Raw genomic sequence first — 24,829 nt, 5'->3', positions numbered from 1 at the left:
GATGTTTTGTGGGGACTTTCAATAGACATAATGATTATCATACTGTACAAACTGCATATTCTGTCCCATAACCCTAATAACAACCCTCACAGAAAACTTTCTGTATTTTTACATTTTAAAAAACATAATTTAGTATGATTTATAAGCTGTTTTCCTCATGGGGACCAAAAATTTAATTTTCTCCCTGTAATGGGTTTACCAGGACCACACACACACACATACATACATACGCACACACACACACACACACACACACCTTCACACACACACACACACACACACACACACACACACACACACACACACACACACACACACACACACACACACACACACACACACACACACACACACACACACACACACACACACACACACACACACACACACACACACACACACACACAGTTGATGAGAATTAGACCTCTATTAGTATGTTAACTGTAATCAATTACACCGAACAGACTGCCTGGCTACTGTCTTTTGATTGGCTTAATGCAAACTAAGAAAAAACGAGCGCACATGATTGGTTGACCGCAGCAGGACATCGTCCACCACCATCAGCTGTGAAGCGGTTTGGCCGTCTGTGATCGAGTCCTCAAAGTACACACACAGCCAAGGGCCTTTAACCTGTTATTAAATGTACTTTTCTTTCTTTGACAACATCAATGGGGAAAAACAGACGTGTGTGTGTTCAGCCAATATATAAAACGATTATGCATACCATTGTCATTCTCAGAAAGTCAACAAACGATTGTGTTGGAACACGCATGAGAGCAGAGTTAAGGAATTCTCTCTGTCGTCATGGTTACGCTCTGATGTGACAGCCGAGATCAAAGCACATGGAAACATGGATCCTGTTCTCTGTTCTGAATCTCTGACACAGAGTGTTTGTTGACCTCGTTTTGATTCGGTGCTGTCGTTTGATGATCGATAACCAGCATGATCTATCTATCTATCTATCTATCTATCTATCTATCTATCTATCTATCTATCTATCTATCTATCTATCTATCTATCTATCTATCTATCTATCTATCTATCTATCTATCTATCTATCTATCTATCTATCTATCTATCTAACTGTCTGTCTGTCTGTCTGTCTGTCTGTCTGTCTGTCTGTCTGTCTATCTATCTATCTATCTATCTATCTATCTATCTATCTATCTATCTATCTATCTATCTATCTATCTATCTATCTATTGTCTGTCTGTCTGTCTATCTGTCATCTATCTATCTATCTATCTATCTATCTATCTATCTATCTATCTATCTATCTATCTATCTATCTATCTATCTATCTATCTATCTATCTATCTATCTATCTATCTATCTATTGTCTGTCTGTCTGTCTGTCTGTCTGTCTGTCTGTCTGTCTGTCTGTCTGTCTATCTATCTATCTATTGTCTGTCTGTCATCTATCTATCTATCTATCTATCTATCTATCTATCTATCTATCTATCTATCTATCTATCTATCTATCTATCTATCTATCTATCTATCTATCTATCTATCTATCTATCTATCTATCTATCTATATATCTATCTATCTATCTATCTATTGTCTGTCTGTCTTTCTGTCTATCTATCTATCTATCTATCTATCTATCTATCTATCTATCTATCTATCTATCTATCTATCTATCTATCTATCTATCTATCTATCTATCTATCTATCTATCTATCTATCTATCTATCTATCTATCTATCTATCTATCTATCTATCATCTATCTGTCTGTCTGTCTGTCTGTCTGTCTATCTATCTATCCATTGTCTGTCTGTCTGTCCGTCTGTCATCTATCTATCTATCTATCTATCTATCTATCTATCTATCTATCTATCTATCTATCTATCTATCTATCTATCTATCTATCTATCTATCTATCTATCTATCTATCTGTCTGCCATCTATCTATCTATCTATCTATCTATCTATCTATCTATCTATCTATCTATCTATCTATCTATCTATATCTATCTATCTATCTATCTATCTATCTATCTGTCTGTCTGTCTGTCTGTCTGTCTGTCTGTCTGTCTGTCTGTCATCTATCTATCTATCTATCTATCTATCTATCTATCTATCTATCTATCTATCTATCTATCTATCTATTATTCTATCTATCTATCTATCTATCTATCTATCTATCTATCTATCTATCTATCTATCTATCTATCTATCTATCTATCTATCTATCTATCTATCTATCTATCTGTCTGTCTATCTATCTATCTATCTGTCTGCCTGTCTTTCTGTCATCTATCTATCTATCTATCTATCTATCTATCTATCTATCTATCTATCTATCTATCTATCTATCTATCTATCTATCTATCTATCTATCTATCTATCTATCTATCTATCTATCTATCTGTCTGCCATCTATCTATCTATCTATCTATCTATCTATCTATCTATCTATCTATCTATCTATCTATCTATCTATCTATCTATCTATCTATCTATCTATCTATCTGTCTGTCTGTCTGTCTGTCTGTCTGTCTGTCTGTCATCTATCTATCTATCTATCTATCTATCTATCTATCTATCTATCTATCTATCTATCTATCTATCTATCTATCTATCTATCTATTATTCTATCTATCATCTATCTATCTATCTATCTATCTATCTATCTATCTATCTATCTATCTATCTATCTATCTATCTATCTGTCTGTCTATCTATCTATCTATCTGTCATCTATCTATCTATCTATCTATCTATCTATCTATCTATCTATCTATCTATCTATCTATCTATCTATCTATCTGTCTGTCTGTCTATCTATCCGTCTGTCATTATTAATGATTAAAAGCATTATTTCTACTTAGTTACACAGTATATATTACTCAAATCTTTACACACAACAGTATATATAAAGAACTTTTTGTGTAATATACAATTTAAACTCATTCTATACACACAAATCTGTGGAATTTTTAAAGACAACACATATGCTGATCACACAGCACACACTCTTCAAGCATACTGACCTTAAACTTGGCCGTGAGGAGATCTGTGGCCTCCTGCTCCTTCTTCAGATGTCTCATCATCCTCTCTTTCTCCTCCAGGAGTCTCTGTTTGTCCTCCGCCACCAGAGAGTGGTCATCTCTGATGGCCTCCTTCTCCCTCTCCAGCTTCTCCTGCTGCTCCTTCATGTAGTCCTGCGCCTCCTTCTCCACACTTTCCACTTCATCATCATCATCATCATCGTCAATATCATCGTCCTCCTCTAGCTCTTCCTCGCCGTCTTCTCCAATCTTCCTCAGTCTCCTGCTCCTCCTCTTCCTCTTGGTGAGCATACCACGCTTATCCAGCTGTGCTTTCAGCCGGGCGATCTCCTCCTGGAACTCCCTCAGGAGCGCGTCTTTGGGGTCTTCGTTGACGCGCGGTTTGTTCTTGATGTTCTTGGCGCGGTTGGCGTAACGCAGGGTGGTCAGGGTCTCCTCGTAATTGTAGGAGGCCGGTCCCAGAGTGGCCACCATGATGGTCTTCGCGTTCCCCCCCAGTGAGTCCTGCAGCAACCGGGTGAGTTTGGAGTCACGGTAGGGCACGTGAGAACTTCGCCCATCCACCAGCGCAGAGATTACGTTTCCCAGGGCGGAGAGGGACAGGTTGATCTTGGTGGCCTCCTTCAGGCGTTCGCCCTGGGTGCCCGTCTTGGTCTGTCGCTCGCTGCCCGCCAGGTCCACCAGGTTGAGTTTGCCCACGCGGATGTGGTTCTGTCCATCTGGCCCAAGCTGGCTGCACTCCACCGTGATGATGAAGATGGCATGCGACCGCGAGCTGTGCTCGTTCATGTTGGTGAAGCCCACCGATCGGGTCTGGTTCCCCACGTTCATCACGTGCTCGATCTCCTTCACGTTCTTGGTGACGAAGGAGGACAGATCTTTGATGTAGACCCCTGAGTCGGCGCTCTCCTTAAGCTCCAGCTTCTTGCTGTGGTCTTTGGTGAGAAGGTCACGGATCTCCTCCTGGTAGATCTCCAAATAGGAGGCCCGGACCAGGTACTGCTGGTTCTGAGAGCGCGAGATGTGCGTGAAGATGTGCTCGAACGAGTTCGGGATGATGCCGCGGCGCTCGGGGTCTTGCCACTGGCCTTGCATGGTGTACGTCTTCCCGGTTCCCGTCTGTCCGTACGCGAAGATGGTGCCGTTGAAGCCGCGCAGAACCGAGTCGATGAGCGGCCGGACCGTCTCGTCGTACAGGTCGCTCTGTTTGGAGCACGCATCGTAAACGGCATCGAACGTGAAGGTCTTGAGCAGCTCTCCCGGACCCGCCTTGTGGTTCCGCAGGGCCACCTGGCCCAGTTTCACATCCATCTGCACGATATTCTCATAACCCGTCGACTCTTCTTTACGGTTGATCGGGCGACACCGAACCACCACCTTCACCGCCTCGCCGGTCTTGGATTTCATGGACATATTGACTCCGTCTGAGATGAATGGATAACGAATGAGCGCGGTATTCCCGTTAAATCAGAAGGATGGCGGAAGATGGGAATGTCAGCAGCATCAGCATCCCCCGGTAACCGAGCGCATAATGTCAGTCACGGAGCAAATCTCTGCGCTCTCCACAAATGAATAAAATATAAACGCGCTCCCGTCATGAACACGAATGGATGAAATCATAAGCTCAAAATATATCTCACCGATTTCCACTGAAACACAAGATCCTCAAGCGCGTCTGTCAGAGAATCACACACATCAGCTGCGCTTCACTGCAGCCCTGCCCAAACACACACACACATACACACACACACACACACACACACACACACGGTTGCCAGATCTAGCATGAAAACAGCAACCTGAAATATGGGGATTTTCAGGAATTGCGGCTCTGCTTTATTAGCTAGAGATACGGGCCTATTCATATTTAATATTTATTCTATTTCCTAAATGAAATTTGTTACTAAGATAGGATTCTGAAATGGGGTGGTTCCTTATAGCTGTTCCAATTCTATTAGACTACTTGAATAAATGTAATTCTTTTAGAATTTACTTCCCTCTGCGTTCTGTTAACAAAAAAACAACAAAAAAACAGAATTCAGCAGAAATAAATTCAGTACAATTCTTGTGTTTACCCAAACCATAATGACTTAAATGCATACATTTGAAACAATCGAGTAATTGGCTTTGACCACTAAACACCTATATCGAATAAAAAAAAGAACAATAAAAAAAAAATTACATTAATCATCTGAACTCTTGCACTCTTATATTCAGTTTGATTCAATTAATAAACAATGAATATAAATAACATATAAATTACAACTATATTAGGATACATAAACCCCATGAAAAACATGGGCAAAAACCACTGATCTATGCAAAAACGGTTATAAAGGGTGAACATGGCAACACACACGCGCGCGCACACACACACACACACACACACACACACACACACACACACTCATGTTGGGTTTTCATGATTTATGTGGACTTCCCATAAACCATTAGAAAACTCTGCTTTTTTACATTTTCAAAAAACATCACTTAGTAGGCCTATATGATTTATGTAGTAGATTATTTTTTTCAAAGCTCTTCACACAGTGATCATAGTAGCAGTCTGTGTGAGCTAAACTGGATCATTTATGTTTCATTTTTACAAAATGTTTCAAAATATAAATATTTTTCACTCATTCAGACACAAACACCACCAAAACTCTGTATATATAGTATCTATTATTATCACAATGTGTACTATATTCTGAATATAAAAATGAAATACTATCGAAACTATTAGATGCAGCTGAACACCTAGCCTACATGAATGAAGTGTTTTGGTAGTTTTAGAGCATTTTGGATGTGAAATGAACTGATGTGCCAAGCTGGAAGTTGGTTAAGAGAACTGTATGAAAAGTGACCTAAGTATTGAGAAAAAATGTCCTCTACAATCAGATTCCTTTTTTGTGCCCTGGTTTGTGCATCAATGGCGCCATCTAGTGAATTTGTAATGTATTTGTTTTCTTTTTCAACCACAAGAGGCTCCACGTTTACAGTTTTTACGATTGCTTACACACTACAATTACAATTAACACAGTTAGTGAAACATGACACTCAAGGAGCAAAACCTCAGCCCAGATCTGCTCAACTATAGGCACATTCTCACCCTCACACTTTTTGCAAAACACTACACACACTTCTGTACATTATACACAGAAATCTAACCTGATGTCACTTTTTTGCCATTTCAAGGCACTGCTTTCCAAAACACCACACCTATGAACCAGTTGCTCAAACAACTGTTTACCTGTCTTCAACAAAAATGAAAGGCAATGTTACAGTAAGTGGAAAAGGAAAAGGGAGAAACATCATTGGCCACAGAGCTATTTTGAATATTTTGCTCTGCAATCAATGGGGTCTTTAGGTACTTAGCCCACATACTCAAATTTGTAGACTGACTACACAACATTGTCACAGCAGAAGACCAAAATGGTGACACATTCTCATCTGGGACAATGTATCTTTCCACCGATCTGCTCTGGTCCAAAACTGGTTTCATGAGCATCCACAATTTTCACTCCAAAATCCTCCCACCATCTCTCCCTTCCTTTTTTTGTGGCATTGCAGTGGAAGGATTACGATCTCCAGGCCTATGTCAGGATATCCCTCATTCACGGCAGGTCTGTGAGCTGATTAATGCAGGGTCTGTGCAAGGATGGAGTCGCCATTCAAGAAAAGTCTTCCCTTGCTGTCTTGCGAGAGAGTGTAATGTGGATGAAATGCTATGGCCAGATGCAGATGTTTAGATTATTTTGCTTTCTTTTTGTCTCAAACCCAGACTATATCATTAGAAAAGTAGAAATGTTAAACATTTTTAAGATTGAGCCCAGCAGTGTTTAAGTGGTTTGAACAGAATCAGATTGTATGAACCGCCAAAATTGGGTTTTGTTAAATTATTGTAAAGTTTTGAAGGAAGTGTTTCGTTTTGCAAAAGAGCTGAGGTGTTCTGCTTGTGTGTGTTGATGTGGATTGTGTGTAGTGTTTTGACACTAATTTATAAACTGTAAATGTTCTTATCTTTTTAACATTCATTATTATGATTTATTATTTGATGTTTATGATCCATACAGAGGATGCTTCAAGCACTAATATTAGCCTTACGTCTTCTGAGCCTTACACTAGAATATGACCAGACCAGCTCTTGGGTTTCAAATGAGAGAAGAAGGTTCTGAGCATGTAATCTATCAGAGGGAAGCCAAAGCACTTAGTGAAATATCTTAGATGAAATCAATCCACCATGAATTGAAGAAATAGCTGATAGCAGGGCCTGTAATGACGCTTCCTTGCAGGATGATGCTCTTAGCAGTAGAGCCAGAGATTCATGGGGATTCAACATATTTAATTTACCTTACAACTTTTGGACAATAACATGTATGTATTTGAGCTGTAAGGAAAGTATTTCAATATATTCTGTAACTGCCACGTTTGTATAAGGCACTGCTCTTTCTATACAACAATACAGAACAATATGCATTGTGAAAAGTGCTTATACAAATAATGTGATAAAGGTTGTGCAAATATTATATATCGATCAGGTATAATCATTTTATTGTTAAAATTGTGTTGGTCCCCCTTTTGCTGCCAAAACAGCCCTGACCCGTCGAGGCATGGACTCCACTAGACCCCTGAAGGTGTGCTGTGGTATCTGGCACTAAGATGTTAGCAGCAGATCCTTTAAGTCCTGTAAGTTGCGAGGTGGGGCCTCCATGGATCGGACTTGTTTGTTCAGCACATCCCACAGATGCTCGATTGGATTGAGATTTGGGGAATTTGGAGGCCAAGTCAACACCTCGAACTCGTTGTTGTGCTCCTCAAACCATTCCTGAAGCCTTTTTGCTTTGTAGCGGCGCATTATCTGCTGAAAGAGCCACAGCCACCAGGAAATACTGTTTCCATGAAAGGGTGTATATGGTCTGGAGCAATGCTTAGGTAGGTGGTACGTGTCAAAGTAACATCCACATGGATGGCAGGAGCCAAGGTTTCCCAGCAGAACATTGCCCAAAGCATCACACTGCCTCTGCCGCCTTGCCTTCTTCCCATAATGCATCCTGGTGCCATGTGTTCCCCAGGTAAGCGACGCACACACTACAGTAGCTCGTCTGTTTGATCAGACCACACGGGCCAGCCTTCGCTCCCCACGTGCATCACTGAGCCTTGGCCGCCAGAGGTGGACAGTAACTAAGTACATTTAATTGAGTACTGTACTTAAGTACACTTTTTGAGTATCTGTACTTTCCTTAGTATTTTTTCTGGAAACTTATGACTTTTACTTCACTACATTTGAAAGACAAATATACTTTTTACTCCATTACATTTCTATCAAGGCCCTCAAAGTAGAAAGTTGTAGCCACTTTGAAAGTCAGTGGATGATTTGTTTTCTTCTTTAAAACGTGATTGGTTTTTCTTTTTTTTGTCTTCTTTTTTTTTTTTTGCAGACAGCCTATCAGTAATCACTCTTGTAGAATCACATGAAGTTCAATGATTTCCAAGTATTTTTTGAACACCAATCAATTGATGGCAAAATAGAAGGCGGCAGTTCCTAGATGCAGTGCACGCAACCATAGTCATACTTAAAAGTTAAAATTCAGAAGAGCAGACGTGGATAAGTCTGAAAAACTGCGACGACATGAATGTGCACACAGAAAGCTGCCTCTCAGACGACTGAATTTTAGTCTATTGAAAACTAAAATCTTATTATAGTCAATTAAAACTACACTAAAACTAAAACAATTCAGATGCCTAAAATGTTATAGTCAAAAGACTGACTAAAACGAAATCCAAATTTTCTGTCAAAATTAACACTGGTATGAAGTATGATTGGTCAAATGATTTTTATAGATTTACCCGCCAAGTTGCCATAGCCTTGTGGATAGAGCGCTAACGCATATAATGTTCGACAATGATGTTAGTTAGCATGCAAAAGCGTAGTTGGGCTAATAATGTTAAATAAAGTTAACTAATATGTTTTTACATAATCCTGTCAAATAAACACAATGTAGAAACCTTTCTTTTCTAGTATGATTTTGACTTTGATAAGAGCTTTGTAACTTTTAAGCAAATGAGTTCAAGATATGCTAGCATGTCAGATGGAGCATGACTGGCTTAAACCACCATGATGGAAGAGTGCGCATTGATGCAACAATGCAACAATAATAAAATAATGCGTTTACTTTTGATATTTATGTACTTTTAAAAGCAAGTACTTCTGTACTTTTACTTAAGTAAAAATCTGTCTTTACAACTTTCACTTGTAATGGAGTAATATTTAACCAATAGTATTTTTACTTTTACTTAAGTAATGGAGTTGTGTACTTTGTCCACCTCTGTCGGCCGCCCATGACCCTGTCTCCGGTTCTCCACTGTTCCTTCCTTGGAGCACTTTTGATAGAGACTGACCACTGCAGACCGGGAACACCCCACAAGAGCTGCAGTTTTGGAGATGCTCTGACCCAGTCGTCTAGCCATCACAATTTGGCCCTTGTCAAACTCGCTGAAATCCTTACGCTTGCCCATTTTTCCTGCTTCTAACACATCAACTTTGAGGACAAAATGTTCACTTGCTGCCTAATATATCCCACCCACTAACAGGTGCAGTGATGAAGAGATAATCAGTCATTCACTTCACCGGTCATAATGTTATGCCTGATCGGTGTGTGTATATATATAAATATAAATTATATATTGTAAAATAATAATAATATAATAAAATATAAGCATGATTAAATGTTATGTAAATGGAAGTTTAAATTCTACTTAATAATTAGCATGTTAAAGAGATATTCAATTCTGTTAAATTCCATGCACATTGGCACATCTCTCAGTTGCTGTGACTCAAACTCTGAATGACATCCGGTGTGTTTAACTGAACCAGATGTTTAAGTCCACTGTGACTCACATAGCAGCAGATTGACTTACAGCCCTCAACTACGCCTCTGCTGACTGTCGATGTGTGTGTTCACTGGATTGTCGGACTAATTAAAACCCGGTCAGATGAGGTGAAGAATCCTGAGAGCGAGAAACTGAAAAAACCATTTAAAAGCTCACAAGTGGCATTTAGTGAGAAGAATGAGAGCACACAATCAAATAAACAAATTCCTGTAATATTCCAGATTCATGTGGTGTGGAGCGGCACAGTTTGGAAACAGGAAAATGGGGCACCAGGAGTGACTCACTGGCATATATAAAGAAATCAAACCTCCAGCAGCTCTGAGTCCCTGCAGGTTTCTGCATGTTTACAGCTGCATTTGGGAAAATATTGCCCAATGACTTACAAACAATAGCTAGATTCTTCAAACCTCACAGGACATGAGAGCAGGACTCATTCCAACCTACAGTTTGTGGTCTGTTTTTTCCCCATTAAAATGGTTTAAATGGGGCATTTAGATTTTATTCTCTTCATTTAGGATACAGTTGGTATCACAGTACTTTGCGCTCTTAAAAATAAAGTTTTTTTTCACATCTACGGTTCCATGAAGAACCTTCCAAAGAACCTTAACATTCCACTAGTGAAAACATTTTCTTCACACTAAAAAAAACATTTTATTAAGCTTAATTATTTTAAATTTTAACATTCTAAACTTTAAATGCAATTGTCACAACTATTTTAGGGCACATCACCTCTATTGTATGTCTGCAAAATGTTGTAACTCACCCAAAACATTTAATTCTTCAAAACAGTCATTGTGTCAGTAATTTGGTGAATACCATCTTTATTTTTGTTTGTCATCATGTGCTCACAAAATGTTTAGATGTGGCCCTACTTTATATTAGGTGGCCTTATGTACTTACATAAAAAAATAAGTACAATGTACTTATTGTATTAATATTGTATTGCAAAACACTTGAGGTGGGATATGGGTAAAGTTAAGGACAGGTGTGGTGGGATGGGTAAGTTTAAGGGTAAAGTTAGGGACAGGTGTGGTGGTATGGGTACGTTTAAGGGTAAAGTTAGGAACAGGTGTGGTGGTATGGGTAAGTTTAAGGGTAAAGTTAGGGACAAGTGTGGGCGTATGGGTAAGTTTATGGGTAAAGTTAGGAACAGGTGTGGTGGTATGGGTAAGTTTATGGGTAAAGTTAGGGACAAGTGTGGTGGGATGGGTAAGTTTAAGGGTAAAGTTAGGGACAAGTGTGGGCGTATGGGTAAGTTTATGGGTAAAGTTAGGAACAGGTGTGGTGGTATGGGTAAGTTTAAGGGTAAAGTTAAGTACAGGTGTGGTGGTATGGGTATGTTTAAGGGTAAAGTTAGGAACAGGTGTGGTGGTATGGGTAAGTTTAAGGGTAAAGTTAGGGACAGGTGTCGTATGGGTAAGTTTAAGGGTAAAGTTAGGGACAAGTGTGGGCGTATGGGTAAGTTTATGGGTAAAGTTAGGAACAGGTGTGGTGGTATGGGTAAGTTTAAGGGTAAAGTTAAGTACAGGTGTGGTGGTATGGGTAAGTTTAAGGGTAAAGTTAGGGACAGGTGTGGTGGTATGAGTAAGTTTAAGGGTAAAGTTAGGGACAGGTGTGGTAGTATGAGTAAGTTTAAGGGTAAAGTTAGGGACAGGTGTGGTGGTATGGGTAAGTTTAAGGGTAAATTTAGGGACAGGTGTGGTGGTATGAGTAAGTTTAAGGGTAAAGTTAGGGACAGGTGTGGTGGTATGGGTAAGTTTAAGGGTAAAGTTAGGGACAAGTGTGGGCGTATGGGTAAGTTTAAGGGTAAAGTTAGGGACAGGTGTGGTGGTATGGGTAAGTTTAAGGGTAAAGTTAGGGACAGGTGTGGTGGTATGGGTAAGTTTAAGGGTAAAGTTAGGGACAGGTGTGGTGGTATGAGTAAGTTTAAGGGTAAAGTTAGGGACAGGTGTGGTGGTATGGGTAAGTTTAAGGGTAAAGTTAGGGACAGGTGTGGTGGTATGGGTAAGTTTAAGGGTAAAGTTAGGGACAGGTGTGGTGGTATGAGTAAGTTTAAGGGTAAAGTTAGGGACAGGTGTGGTGGTATGGGTAAGTTTAGGGGTAAAGTTAGGGACAGGTGTGGTGGTATGGGTAAGTTTAAGGGTAAAGTTAGGGACAGGTGTGGTGGTATGAGTAAGTTTAAGGGTAAAGTTAAGTACAGGTGTGGTGGTATGGGTAAGTTTAAGGGTAAAGTTAGGGACAGGTGTGGTGGTATGGGTAAGTTTAAGGGTAAAGTTAGGGACAGGTGTGGTGGTATGGGTAAGTTTAAGGGTAAAGTTAGGAACAGGTGTGGTGGTATGGGTAAGTTTAAGGGTAAAGTTAGGGACAGGGGTTGTGGTATGGGTAAGTTTAAGGGTAAAGTTAGGGACAGGGGGTGTGGTGTGGGTAAGTTTAAGGGTAAAGTTAGGAACAGGTGTGGTGGTATGGGTAAGTTTAAGGGTAAAGTTAGGAACAGGTGTGGTGGTATGGGTAAGTTTAAGGGTAAAATTAGGGACAGGTGTGGTGGGATGGGTAAGTTTAAGGGTAAAGTTAGGGACAGGTGTGGTGGGATGGGTAAGTTTAAGGGTAAAGTTAGGGACAGGTGTGGTGGGATGGGTAAGTTTAAGGGTAAAGTTAGGGACAGGTGTGGTGGGATGGGTAAGTTTAAGGGTAAAGTTAGGGACAGGTGTGGTGGGATGGGTAAGTTTAAGGGTAAAGTTAGGGACAGGTGTGGTGGGATGGGTAAGTTTAAGGGTAAAGTTAGGGACAGGTGTGGTGGGATGGGTAAGTTTAAGGGTAAAGTTAGGGACAGGTGTGGTGGGATGGGTAAGTTTAAGGGTAAAGTTAGGGACAGGTGTGGTGGGATGGGTAAGTTTAAGGGTAAAGTTAGGGTGTCCTAACTAACTAACTAACTAACTAACTAACCTATTATAAAGTGGGTCCGACGATGTTTTATTACATTGGCAGTCAACCCTAGAAATGTTTGTTATATACAAATTGTGGTAATATTTTATTTAAGTTTATTTAACAGGGACAAGACAGTCCATAGGAACATATGGCATAGTTAAAACGATGAATAGCCTAATACGTAAAAAAATCACCTCTAACATACACAACAGTTAATAACACAAGCTTACATTGCCAATAAGGAAGAAAATAAATAAAATAATTTAGCAATATATTTAAAATAACATTTGTATTCTTCTTTTTGTTTACACTGTCAGTTTTGTCTAGATCAATGCTATTGAGCTTTTTATATACAGATTTCAAATAGATACAGTTAAGATATGGAAATGTAGGGTACTCTTTTGCACACAACAGATGAGAAATTAAAATTTGGTGTGAACAAGAAACTACTGGTCAATATCTGATTGTTTTGAGAGAAACATAATTCAAGAATTGGGCCAAAAAGATTGAGAAAAACTGTTTAAGGTTCTTTAGGGATCCCAAAATTGTTCTTTTATTTTCTTCATTTTAAGAGTGCATATGGTAGGCTACTGAAATGCCATTGTGTTTGTAGAGGCTAGTACACAAGAAAAACATGTTAAATGTACAAAGACAATGAGTGCATGATAATTGCATGGTTTTGCTATGTAGTACCACCGCGTTTCAGCAATGTCAGCGGATAACTAACTTTCGCCCTGTCATATGGAATTGTTCTAAAAGGGACACACCCGGACTGACGACACCGGAATTGACTAAACATCTGGATTCGTCACGGTGACCCAATCACACCCCGCGGCGCTGGTCCGGGCTGACGGAAACTAGCTGTCGGGCCACGAAGTGTCGTTTACGGGCCAGGTTCTGGGCTGCGCCAGCTGCATTCGCCCTCCCCGAAAAGCTACGTCAATGTCTCCGGACGGTTGGTGCTCCGTCCAATCAGCGTCCGAGATCGGTTTGAAAAACGGCGCTTTCGGCCAATCACAAACGCAGGCGCTGACGTAGGGGCGGGAAGAAAGGCGTGGCTCTGAAATCTAGGGTGTCGCCGTGGTGGCTCCATTCGAAGGCGACGGCGGTTGGTCGGTCGTCTGTGTGTTTGTCCTCTTCTAAACTCCACTAACGGAACCGGTAAGGACTGTCGTTTCGGAACCGGCTGTCAAACGAGATATATGCGGATCGGCATCGCTGGGATGAAGCGGAATAGCTTTCATTTGAATCAGATCGCTGGTGTAGTTTGAAGAAAGAGAGTCGGGCGGAGGAGCCATTTTGTCCCGACAGTGTGTGAGAGAAAGAAATACAGAGACATTAAAAACACCAAACATCACCCTTTGAGAGGAAACACGCATCTTAAACACCTCCTTAGGAATTTAAAAAGAGTCTACAGAGGAAATCAACGCAATTCAGCTGCGAAGAGACTGTCCGGTGTGTGTTTTAGGAGAACACACACACACTTTCCATTTAACACACACTTAGTCTCTATCCGCTTCGCATCAGTGTGTGTTTATAATAGCTCAGATGGCGAAGAAGACATATGATCTGCTCTTTAAACTGCTTTTGATTGGTGATTCTGGGGTGGGAAAGACCTGCGTGCTGTTCCGATTCTCTGATGACGCCTTCAACACCACCTTTATCTCCACTATAGGTGAGTATCACACCCGAATCTACCCGGTCTGAGGGGTTTAGCCATTGTTTTAGGTGAGAAATGCTGTTAAATGTGTGTATACATGGTGACTAGGCCTTGATTCTGGGCTTTAGCATGCTAACCGGCTAACTGATTCATATCAGCTGAGTGAATCACCTCAGTTGATTCAGAATCATGTTGTAGAGCTGGGTTGGTTGTCTGTTAAACGCCGTCCTGTCTGTTTGGATCAATGTTATTGTTATTGCTGAGGTTATTTGGCTTAAGTTTGCGCCAACATGCGAGTTGACCGACAACGACAAACCATTCTCTGTCATAAAATTGCTCAATGTTCAATACTTTCTATTTTGTCCAGATAAGATCGATACACCGTGAATGGTTCACGTGAAATGTTAAAGGTTCAAGCGGCCTGTTACATGCAGTAACTCCAAAATCCATCACTCCAAGGGTTAAACCTGTTAACAGACAAGTACAAAACATATTTACTGTGTCACTAGTGGTTTAACCTGTGAGTTTGTTGAAATAATCGATCATAAGTTATTTTTAAAAAGCATAAACAATTCATTAATGTGGCGTCATCTGCTGCGCTACTGCGCATGCGCATGTTGGCTCACGCCAATAGAGTGGTTGCTTAACTGTGTTCTCTATGCTAAACCTGTCATTTCACTACCTCGCGGTGTTTTCTTTATGATATCATGGGAAATGCACATCTGAGATGGGGTTTTTCTGGTCTGTGTGGATGTTTACTGTAGTTCTTGGGTTATGGCCAGGTGTGAGAGTTGCAATCTATCAACCCTTTCATTAAATACATAAGTACTTCGGAAGTGCCATTGTATCACTGCACTGAATAATTATGTTATATTAATATGCCAGGGTTTTTCCCAAGGTACTTTTCGAGTGGACTCGACTTTTTGTAAGCACTGTAAAACGGCCGCATTAAATTTGATTTGTTGTATTTTGAGTGTAAAGGCGTTTTCTTGGTTCATTATCTGTCATTTACATGCAAATGCAAAATGGACCGCTTGTCTTGATTGATGGACACAATATAACAGACTTCCTATCCTCACTCTTCCTCTGTGTTCAGATGCCTGAATGGTAAATGCGGTGTTAAAATCAGAAGCAGGCCGTACCTGTTAGATCACAGGAACTACATGAGCCTGTCATTCAGCAGATGCTCTTGAACTCAGTTTACGTACGGCAGGGTCATTTCTCTGGGGGGTAACAGGAGATCTCGGTGCCACACCAGTTCACGGGGCAAATTTAGACACAGCCGGCCCTGTCCGTTTATCTTCAAGAACTGATCCTAGATGCGCTCTCTCGCTGACATTTGTCTGATTTTTAAGGAGAAATATCCAGCAATTGTAGAGTTTGCGCTGAAGAAAAGCTTAGTTCCATGAGTATTATTAGTATAAATGTATTAAGTATTCTATGTTGTATTATAATTTAAGGTCACTTTATTTTCTTTATATATTATTTTTGGAGATTATTTGTTATAATGTCTGTTAAGAGTTCTTGTATGTTGGCCTGTAACGAATTCGAACCAATTGAAGTGATGCATGTTCCTAAAAAGAAAAGACTCAGAAATTAAGCTGAAAAGAGAGCCAAATTACTTTCATAATACACATTTTATGGTTCTTCCAGGCTATTGTGAGTGATTCATCAGCGCCTGTTAAACCACTTATTCAAAAGAAAAACGTTTTTCGTCTGAAATGGAACTTGTGCCACCTCTGAAATGGCTTTACATTAGTATTGGTCAATGTGAAATCATTTTATTTGTGGAACAATCTGCTTGTTTTGATGCATACTTCTAATATAGAAATTGAATAAAGTTACAGTCATCGATTATGTTTTGCACTGGTAAAATCCCCTCTAAAACCTGGATATGATCATGATTAGGAATGAAAACAAATATTGACCTGGTTTCAGGATGGGCAAGGGTGTGTGCATGACCTTTACAATGGTGTTTTTTATTTCTGTGCTGGTGAGTCACATGACCGCTCAGGGTATGTCAGGTGACCACATCAAACCTGTGGTTTCCTGTTGCCATCAGCAAGTGTGTGTGATCAGGTGGCAGTTGTAAACTGTGTCGGCACGAGGTTGATGTTCTGAACCGTCTGGAAATCCAGATACACACTCTTATTTCTCTTCTAATCCAGTTCTTTCATTCTCTGGTTCTTTTGTTTGCTTTGTTAAAATCCCTATTTACTGTTTCTTAGATGGATATTTCTGGTATTATTCTTCATGTTAAGCCAAATAAATGTATAGTTTTATAGTATAGTAATAACTTGCTCCGCCTCTGCAACTATTTTATATTGTAGGTGATGTCACCAAGGCCGCTAAAGCTTCGACCAATGACTGATTTGTTTCCGAAACTTTCATTCCTGATGGATAAACTAAAGACCCGCCTTGCATTTTTTCTTTTTTTGATACTGATACTAGTGGTATACCGGTTCATACCAAATACGTTTTTAATTTTTGTTATATTAGTTTTTAATATACAGCATACCGCTTAAAAAACGTTTGAACGTCTGTTTGAGAGGGGTCCCTTTTCACTGTTGCACTGTAGTGAGGACACAGCTGAGATCACATTACAGCGTAGAATTCAAACACGCGGCACGTGCAAGAGAGTGGTTTCTGAGTTTAACACAACGCTCACCACAAGGATCATATAGATCAGATACAGACTGGAGTGAGCGTCATTAAGTTTTTATGGATATATTTCATATACTCTAGTGCTCTAAACATGAACCAGCAACGTGTATGCGCACATTTAATCCCATTTCTTTTTTTAAATGAAATATATATGACACTGATACAGCCGTACGTATGATCATGAATGCGAAAACATGATATATTATTATGATACACAGTAGACAATGATGTAGACTGACAATTCATAGAAGATTGGGCAAAAAAAGTAACTGCTCTATTCTTTCTGTGTTAAACTGACGTTTGTCGTTTGATCAGAGACTGTAGTGCTCTTAAGTGTACTGAAAATATCCTTAGACCGTGCCCTCAACTCTCCTGGTTATATTTTAATACTCGTGTCTATAATGAGCGTGTTGCGTGTCTGTGTTTCTGTATCATTTTGCGGGGCTTTGCAAACCTGTAATAATTCTAGTGTGACATTTTTTCATCATGACAGTAAGATAGGACATTCTAGTCAATCTACTGCGGTATTTCCTCTCTCAATTAGTAGAAAATAAGTTTAACACCCGGTATATAAATACTGTACTTTTACCGCGATAACGGTATAATTTTGAAAAATACTGTGATATAAATATTGGTCATACCGCTCAGCACTCACTGATACTGATAACTTTATTAATCCCTGACGGGAAAATCACATGTCACAAGAGCACAACAATAGAATAAAAAAACATAAATTACATTCACAGCAGCAACACTTCTTCTCAAGTATCAATTTCGCAAAGCATTATGATTTATATACAACCAAGTAATCCTAGAATTGTACAACGTTGGTTGTATAATCTAATAGCAGTTGGTAAAAAAGACTTCCTGAAACGCTTCTTGTAACAAACAACTTTCATGAAGTTTTCAATATCCTGTCACTTAATAATAATATGGGTTATGAAGGTCATATCATGTTGACTTTAAGTCCATCATTCTCTCTCCTTCTTTCTGTAGTTCAGTTCCTTAAAATACTCACCGGAAACTCCCTGCAGTCCCAAGAGAAAGATCACCTTACACGCTCACACACATGCACACATCTCAACCATATTTGCCCTATTAAACGCATGATTTATTGGCTTATAAACTTCAAAATGTTTTTTCCCACTTTTCCTCTTTCTGACTGGCAGTAGTGCGTTCTTTTTTTTCTTTGATTGACAGGATCTTGGCTCAGTTGGGCGGAGCTTGACCCTTGAGGGGCCCCACAGCTGCAGAGGCTCATGGGAAGGGGTCTGATTGGCTGCCTGTCAGGAACCCTTCCATGTCTTTTGTGTTCAGAACTCGTATAACCCAAGTTTTAAACCAGCCTCACATTTGGTGCTGTACTAGCCAGTATAAACCAGACTTCTCAAACAGTTTACTCACCCTTATGACTCTTAAACCGGTGTATTATTTTCCTTTGTTGATGTAGGGCAGAGTATCCTGGCTGCTTTTTTTTTGTCCTCATTCACTTTCATTGAATGCAATAGAATAGCCTCTCTGAAACTTGAAAGACGTGGTGGAGTAAATGATGGCAGAATTGTCACACTTGCTAATGTTCATTTAAGGCCGTATGTAGCATTAGCGTGGCTCAAACGTTCTGCTCTTTAAGCTCGAAATACTAGACTGCTGTGTGTGAATGAGTGTGACTTTGGCATGCTTCTCCAGAGGTTAAACTATGAGTTTGTCCTCATGTTCATCTGCAGAGTGTTCACTTTCTTTTATTCTCTTTCTAACTCTGTTCTCTATGGTGGTTTATGTGTATTGTGTGAGAGTGACTCAGTCTTTGGCTGCTCATTTGTGTATCATTTCATAAAGCAGCTCCCACCCATAGTGCAGCTGTGTGTGTGTGTGTGTGCGGTTGGCGTTCTGTTTAGCATTACTGCTAAATATGTTGGTCAGTGTTTCTGCATGTTAGAACTTGGGGTGTAACGGTGCACATATTCGTACCGATTTAATTATTACAGGTCTTTTGTTTCGGCATGCATGTGTACTGAGCGAATGCAGTTAGTTTAACTATGTGTGGAACTTTGTTGCAAACGTATGCAAACATAGGAAAAGTACACAATCCAAGTTGTTCTAAACATGAGACGTGCTTTCTAAAGTGCTTCAAAGTTACTCATAAAGCAGCTTGCAGATGGAAGACTTCAAAGTGAAATGTAAAAATGCCTATTTAAGTGAGTTTGTTTTTCATTAAGAATATTCTGTCCCTCATGGACTGAGTGACTTTACCACTTCCTGTGAGGTTTTTTTTTCTGTGACTAACCGACTAATAAAACTTTGGTCGACTAAGCCTCTACTAGTTGACTATTGTCATTTTGTAATATTTCCACACAAGTAGGCCTGTCGCAATTTTCAATATATCGCACAATATATGTACATGACCTCAATCATTTTGTGATGCACTATATCACCCATTATGTTCACATGATAATGAATGTCACCATTTTACTCGATTGTGCTGTCATCTTGTATGTTTTTCGTGGTGAAAGTGGTTCTCGGGCAGTTCCTTCATATACAGAGTGGTTATCGACAGGTGAAAAAAGGCGCCATTTGCGGCTTTATAGTGTTTTCCTGACAACTACTGACAGTTTGGAAGAATAAGACCAAATGGACTCGATTTCAAAGCCGCAATCCCCTGTTTCAGGTGCACATATAAATGTCAGCGCAGAATGACGAGTGTTAAAGCCGTTTTACAAGGGAAAATGTTTATTTACTATTTATTCAATTTTTTTATTTAGCCCAATAGATTTTTTACCCTTAATTTCCATGATCTAAATAATTAAAAGGTTGTCATTTGAAAGTGTGTTGGTCTACTTGCATTATTATGCTGTTATTTTAGGATTATATATTCAGTGGCATAAAATAGTCTAAAAATGACAATAATATCGTTTATCGCAATTATTTCTGGGACTATATATCGGGAAACAACAAGTAGTTATCGAGACAGGCCTACACACAAGTCTGTAAACAGAACGTTAACACTGGCCAGAGACAGGACACGCTGCAGATGGACATGAAGAGAGAACTTGCTGTTTGTGATGCTCAAAATATTAGAAGAAAATTGGTGAATTGGAGGAAACTGACTGTAGGGATTAAATTGGTTGTTGGATTGGTGGGAACTGACTCTACAGAAAAGTTTTGAAGGCCTGTTCTTCTCCTCTTACCTCAGTATAATTCCTATTAAAGTAATGTTTATAAGATGCTTTGTGTACAGCGGTAACCAAGTTTTTTTTTGTGTAGGTATGATTTATGTAGGGATGCACCAAAATGAAAATTCTTGGCTGAAACTGAAAATTCATATGCACTTGGCTGAAAACCGAAAATAAATAATACATTAATGGTCAAATAATTAATCAAAATTATTTAATTAACACTCAAATAGCTAAAACGTTTTAATAACAGAATTATTTCTACTCCAGTTTGTTGTTGAATAAACATAAATGACAATAGACTGTAATAACTTGATTCAATGACATAACAGGTTAAATGCACAATATGTAATTTTTCGCCGCTAGAGGTCTCTTATTCAAAACAAAGCTGTAGCTTGATGACGGCTGGATTTCGCAAAGCTTTTCTTATGTTGCAGACGACCGGAAATCGAGGGTAGCGTGGGTATGATATCATTGATAGTAGGGCTGAAACGATTCATCGAGTTACTCGATTAACTCTATTACAAAAATTCCTCGAGGCAAAAATTCTGCCTCGAAGCCTTGTTAAATTCCTATGACGCGCAGTGATCTGATTCTCACGGACCGCTGTTCAATGTTCAGGAAGCACACCATAGCGCGTGATACATTTTGAATTTAGTTTAGATTCTAGATGCCCAGAATCACTATAACTGCATGTTTTACACAATTTATGTAAGTTGATTACCGTTCTTATAGCTGCCACACACGGTGCGCGCAAGCCCCGAAGCCAGATCGCTTTCACTTTCATCCTCAGAAAGTTTGTCAAGTAAATGCTTTTAAAGCCTTGCCAGTTTGAACATTGAAGCGATTGTGCACTATTCAAAAACAACAATATGGAAAACGTATCCGTTCAGTGCTCAGCTTTTTTCTGTGACACAGAGAGCCGAGCTGTGTCGCGTCTCTGACAACACGCGCGTGCCCTGAAGGCAGACCTATTTTCACGTGAAGATCGCGCGCGGAGAGCAGCGCAGAAACGCAGTGTCAACGCCGTCCTGTGACTAAAGTAAAGTCACTAAAGTAGCTTAGAAACTCAACTCAACCGTTATAGGCATACATTTGAATACCTTTGAAGTAATTACAAACCACAGCTTCATAATGAATAGAGACGATATGAGTAATTCACACACACAATCACGCTCTCATTAATGCATCCAAATAAATGTAATGTAGGTCTACTACTGTTAATGTATCTGTATCGGATGTACAACAAACATAAATCTGCCCCATACATATACAATAACTGCTGAAAGTGAACCGTTTCCTTCAAGTGTTTTAAAATCACAAAGAAATGCACTTTTTGCATTTGTTGGAAAAATTCCAACTTTAATTGTAGAAAATCAGTAACACACACACACGCACCCTCCTCTCTCTCGCGCCAGTCAGACCAATCGTGGCAATGCATCACAAATGCTTAAACTTTTATTTAGCCACGCAACAATAATTTCAGCATTGACTGTATACACCGGGAATCGATTTTTCGAACGGATGCTTCACCTAAAATGCACCGCAATGCAAGTGATGCAAGCCAAATGCAGCGTTCTATTGAAAATTAATGTATGTATTTCTGCTGTACCAAACTGCAATGAAGCCTCACGCACAAAGGTTGCTAGGTTACCATAGCAAATAGGCTCACCCCAGAAATGATATATTATTTGTTAGTAGCCTAATGGTAGGTGTAGAAATCTACATAAAAGATATTTACTTTGATGTCAGGGCTAGATTACATCATGAAACCTGTTGTACATATTAATAAATTAAATTGCTTTTCCTCTTAATTTTCGTTATGCATTATTTGTTTTGGTTGTTTAAAAACACAGATTTTTTCTCTCTCGATTAATCGATCGATTAAGTGCTAGATTAATCGATTACAAAAAGAATCGATAGCTGCAGCCCTAACTGATAGGCGACGCACGGACGGACATCGTCCTTGTCCTGGTTAAAATCGCTTATTTCTCTGGATTTAAACATTCTTGGACACATTTGGGATACCATTGTTCTAGCGTTTTTTGGTTATTTAATCCAAAAATCTTACATATTGTGCCTTAAAGTAAAAATATAATGAATATACGGTGCATATATTTAGTAAAATGCTCTTCTTTTGAGTTATATTTGTCTAGCTAACTAATGAGTTTATGGACATTTGAATAGCTTTCTTGAGGTAAATGTAACCTTAAAGGTCCCATGGCATGAAATTTTCATTTTATGAGGTTTTTCAACATTAATATGAGTTCCCCTAGCCTGAATATTGTCCCCAAGTGGCTAGAAATCTTGATCGGTGTAAACAGAGTTGTGGCTGTCTCTCTCTGCCTTTGAAAAAATGACAGGCCAGACGAGCCAATCCTGAAGTCTCCTGTTTTGACGTAAAAACAGGAACGGTTACCTCCCTTTCCTCCGCCCAGAGAATCTGGCACGCCCATGCAAGCGCTATATTTGTCCTCAAGAGATCTTTTTTTAGTTCCTTCTGATCTGTGATCAGTGATTTCTGATGTGTAGCTAATTATTTATTATTATATACTAATTATATATTATTTATTATTATTATTATTATTATGCACACGCAGCGGCTTCTCTCTCTCTCCCTACAAAACCGTGTTTTCTATCTTGTGAGTCCATGTTTTTGTACGTCCTTGTCGCGTCTATCTGTTCTAAAATGTGCATACAGTCATGAGTTTCTGCTCAATATTGGCAGTCACATCTTTAGAGATAAACCTCACGCACCCCGAAGCTCGGGCTGCATTGACCGGTCGGCCTTCAACATCACCGACCCCCAGTACTGCATCTGGCCCACAGCGGAGGCACCAAACGCGGTGTGAGATTAAGCAGAAAGGGGTAAGCGTGAGCATATCCGGGCTAGCCAGTTTTGCCCCACAATAAACTGGATTACATTCGATTACTGCTGTTGTCTTTGTTTGCACTGTGTACTCAATGCGCGTCACTGACACTTTTCATATGATAGGAAAATATCTAAAAATAATGCTATAATCAACACTTACTCGTAACTCGTTCATCTCTGGTAACTTACATTGCATGTGTTACAAAGTTGGTAGAATAATGATGAAGACGGACTCGGCGTGACTGAGACTCGTGTTTATTCAGAACTCTCAGATACAAACACAATAAACTCGCGCTGACAGCGCTCTCATAACTCAGTAATTACTATAAATAACTTTGTTAGCAATCGCTCAGTCTCTGGTACATTAGTGATGTCCGGTTCGCGAACGAATCATTCTTTTGAACCGGTTCTTTTTAGTGAACCGAATCAGTTCACCAAATCGGACTGAATCGTTCTAAACGGTTCGCGTCTCGAGTCAGCGCTGATCCATCATTTACTAAAGTTACTAACTTTCTGACATGAGTGACAGTACCTCCGACTAGAAATAAACTAATAACCTGAAGTATATCCTAGTGACTACAACAGTTCACTGAACTGAGACGTACTGACAGAACTGATGTGAAGTGAACTCATGTCCATCCGTCTCTCTGGCAGCAGCTCGTGCCTGGTAGACCTCGTTAAACCACGCCCCCTCCGCTCATTTCAAATGCAAAGATGTCAGCCAATCACAACAGTGGGCGTTTTTACTGAAGTCTCACAGCAGACACGCCTCTTGAAACAGGACATTCAGCCACAGGGCAAACAGCAGTATTGAAAAAATGCCTTTTATTTCTAAATTATGACATTTTATGATGTAAAAATCATACTAACAATATAAGTACACCTCAGGAAACATTATAAAATAATAGAAAAATGCCATGCCATGGGACCTTTTAAGTTTAGCCTACAAGCTGTTTTATTGAAGTCTTTCCCCAGTTGATACACTAATTGAGCGATTACGTGACAGGATTTATTTCGGTAAGTTGTAATGCAACTTTCAACATACCTTCTGGTGTTCACCTATGTTTATTTCATGCTGTAATTAGTAGTAAAGAGGAGATGAGATGATCAGTTCACACACGCTTGAGCCGCGCTGCTGCTTAAACTGAGGCTACAGCGATCTGTCACGACGCATTTAAGAGCAACATTTATTGTTTGAATTTCAGAATAAAATTGACAGAATTTTAAAGTTGAGACCATTTCATGTTTAAAGTAACAAAGCCTTTTGTGATTATCATATGGCAGGCGCGCTACAAATGTTCATAGACCCTTTTCACAGACTTTGATGCGTTTTACGGTCATCAATATCATAAATCCTGCAATGTTTTTTGTATTTTCATAAAAATAAAAATTTACATTTTATAACACTAATACTTATACTTATATACTGTATTTTACTTTTGCATCAAATTACAAAAAACAAGTCACTGCTGCTGTGAGTATGTTTCTGCTGCTGTGAGTATGTTTCTAATAAAGCGTCTATGGGAGTGATGGTAAAAATTGTGGAGTTTTTCTTTTTCTTTTTGAGCAAATGGGCACACAAATATATTTAATGTATACTCTCACCGCTATAGAAGTTAACCCAACTATGACGA

The 24,829-nt window shown here is 39.4% G+C and overlaps 2 protein-coding genes across 2 annotated transcripts in view; one reads left to right on the top strand and one right to left on the bottom strand.

Moving 5' to 3' along the window:
- Window positions 1–4,779, bottom strand: part of kif3ca (kinesin family member 3Ca) — a 41,094-nt gene extending 36,315 nt beyond the window's left edge. The window contains exon 1 of the mRNA XM_079832039.1: window positions 2,999–4,779. Coding sequence (XP_079688165.1) covers window positions 2,999–4,429 — 1,431 coding nt within the window. The 5' untranslated portion in view covers window positions 4,430–4,779. The remainder of the gene's footprint in view (window positions 1–2,998) is intronic.
- Window positions 4,780–13,860: 9,081 nt separating this feature from the next.
- Window positions 13,861–24,829, top strand: part of rab10 (RAB10, member RAS oncogene family) — a 30,126-nt gene continuing 19,157 nt past the window's right edge. Inside the window, exon 1 of the mRNA XM_079832053.1 lies at window positions 13,861–14,504. Within this exon, the coding sequence (XP_079688179.1) occupies window positions 14,378–14,504 (127 nt within the window). The 5' untranslated portion in view covers window positions 13,861–14,377. The remainder of the gene's footprint in view (window positions 14,505–24,829) is intronic.

This window comes from Gobio gobio (genome assembly GCF_949357685.1).
Source record: "Gobio gobio genome assembly, chromosome: 12".
NCBI lineage: Eukaryota > Metazoa > Chordata > Actinopteri > Cypriniformes > Gobionidae > Gobio > Gobio gobio.
The sequence above is the reverse complement of the archived record's forward strand: the minus strand, read 5'-3'. Positions and strand labels throughout refer to the sequence as shown.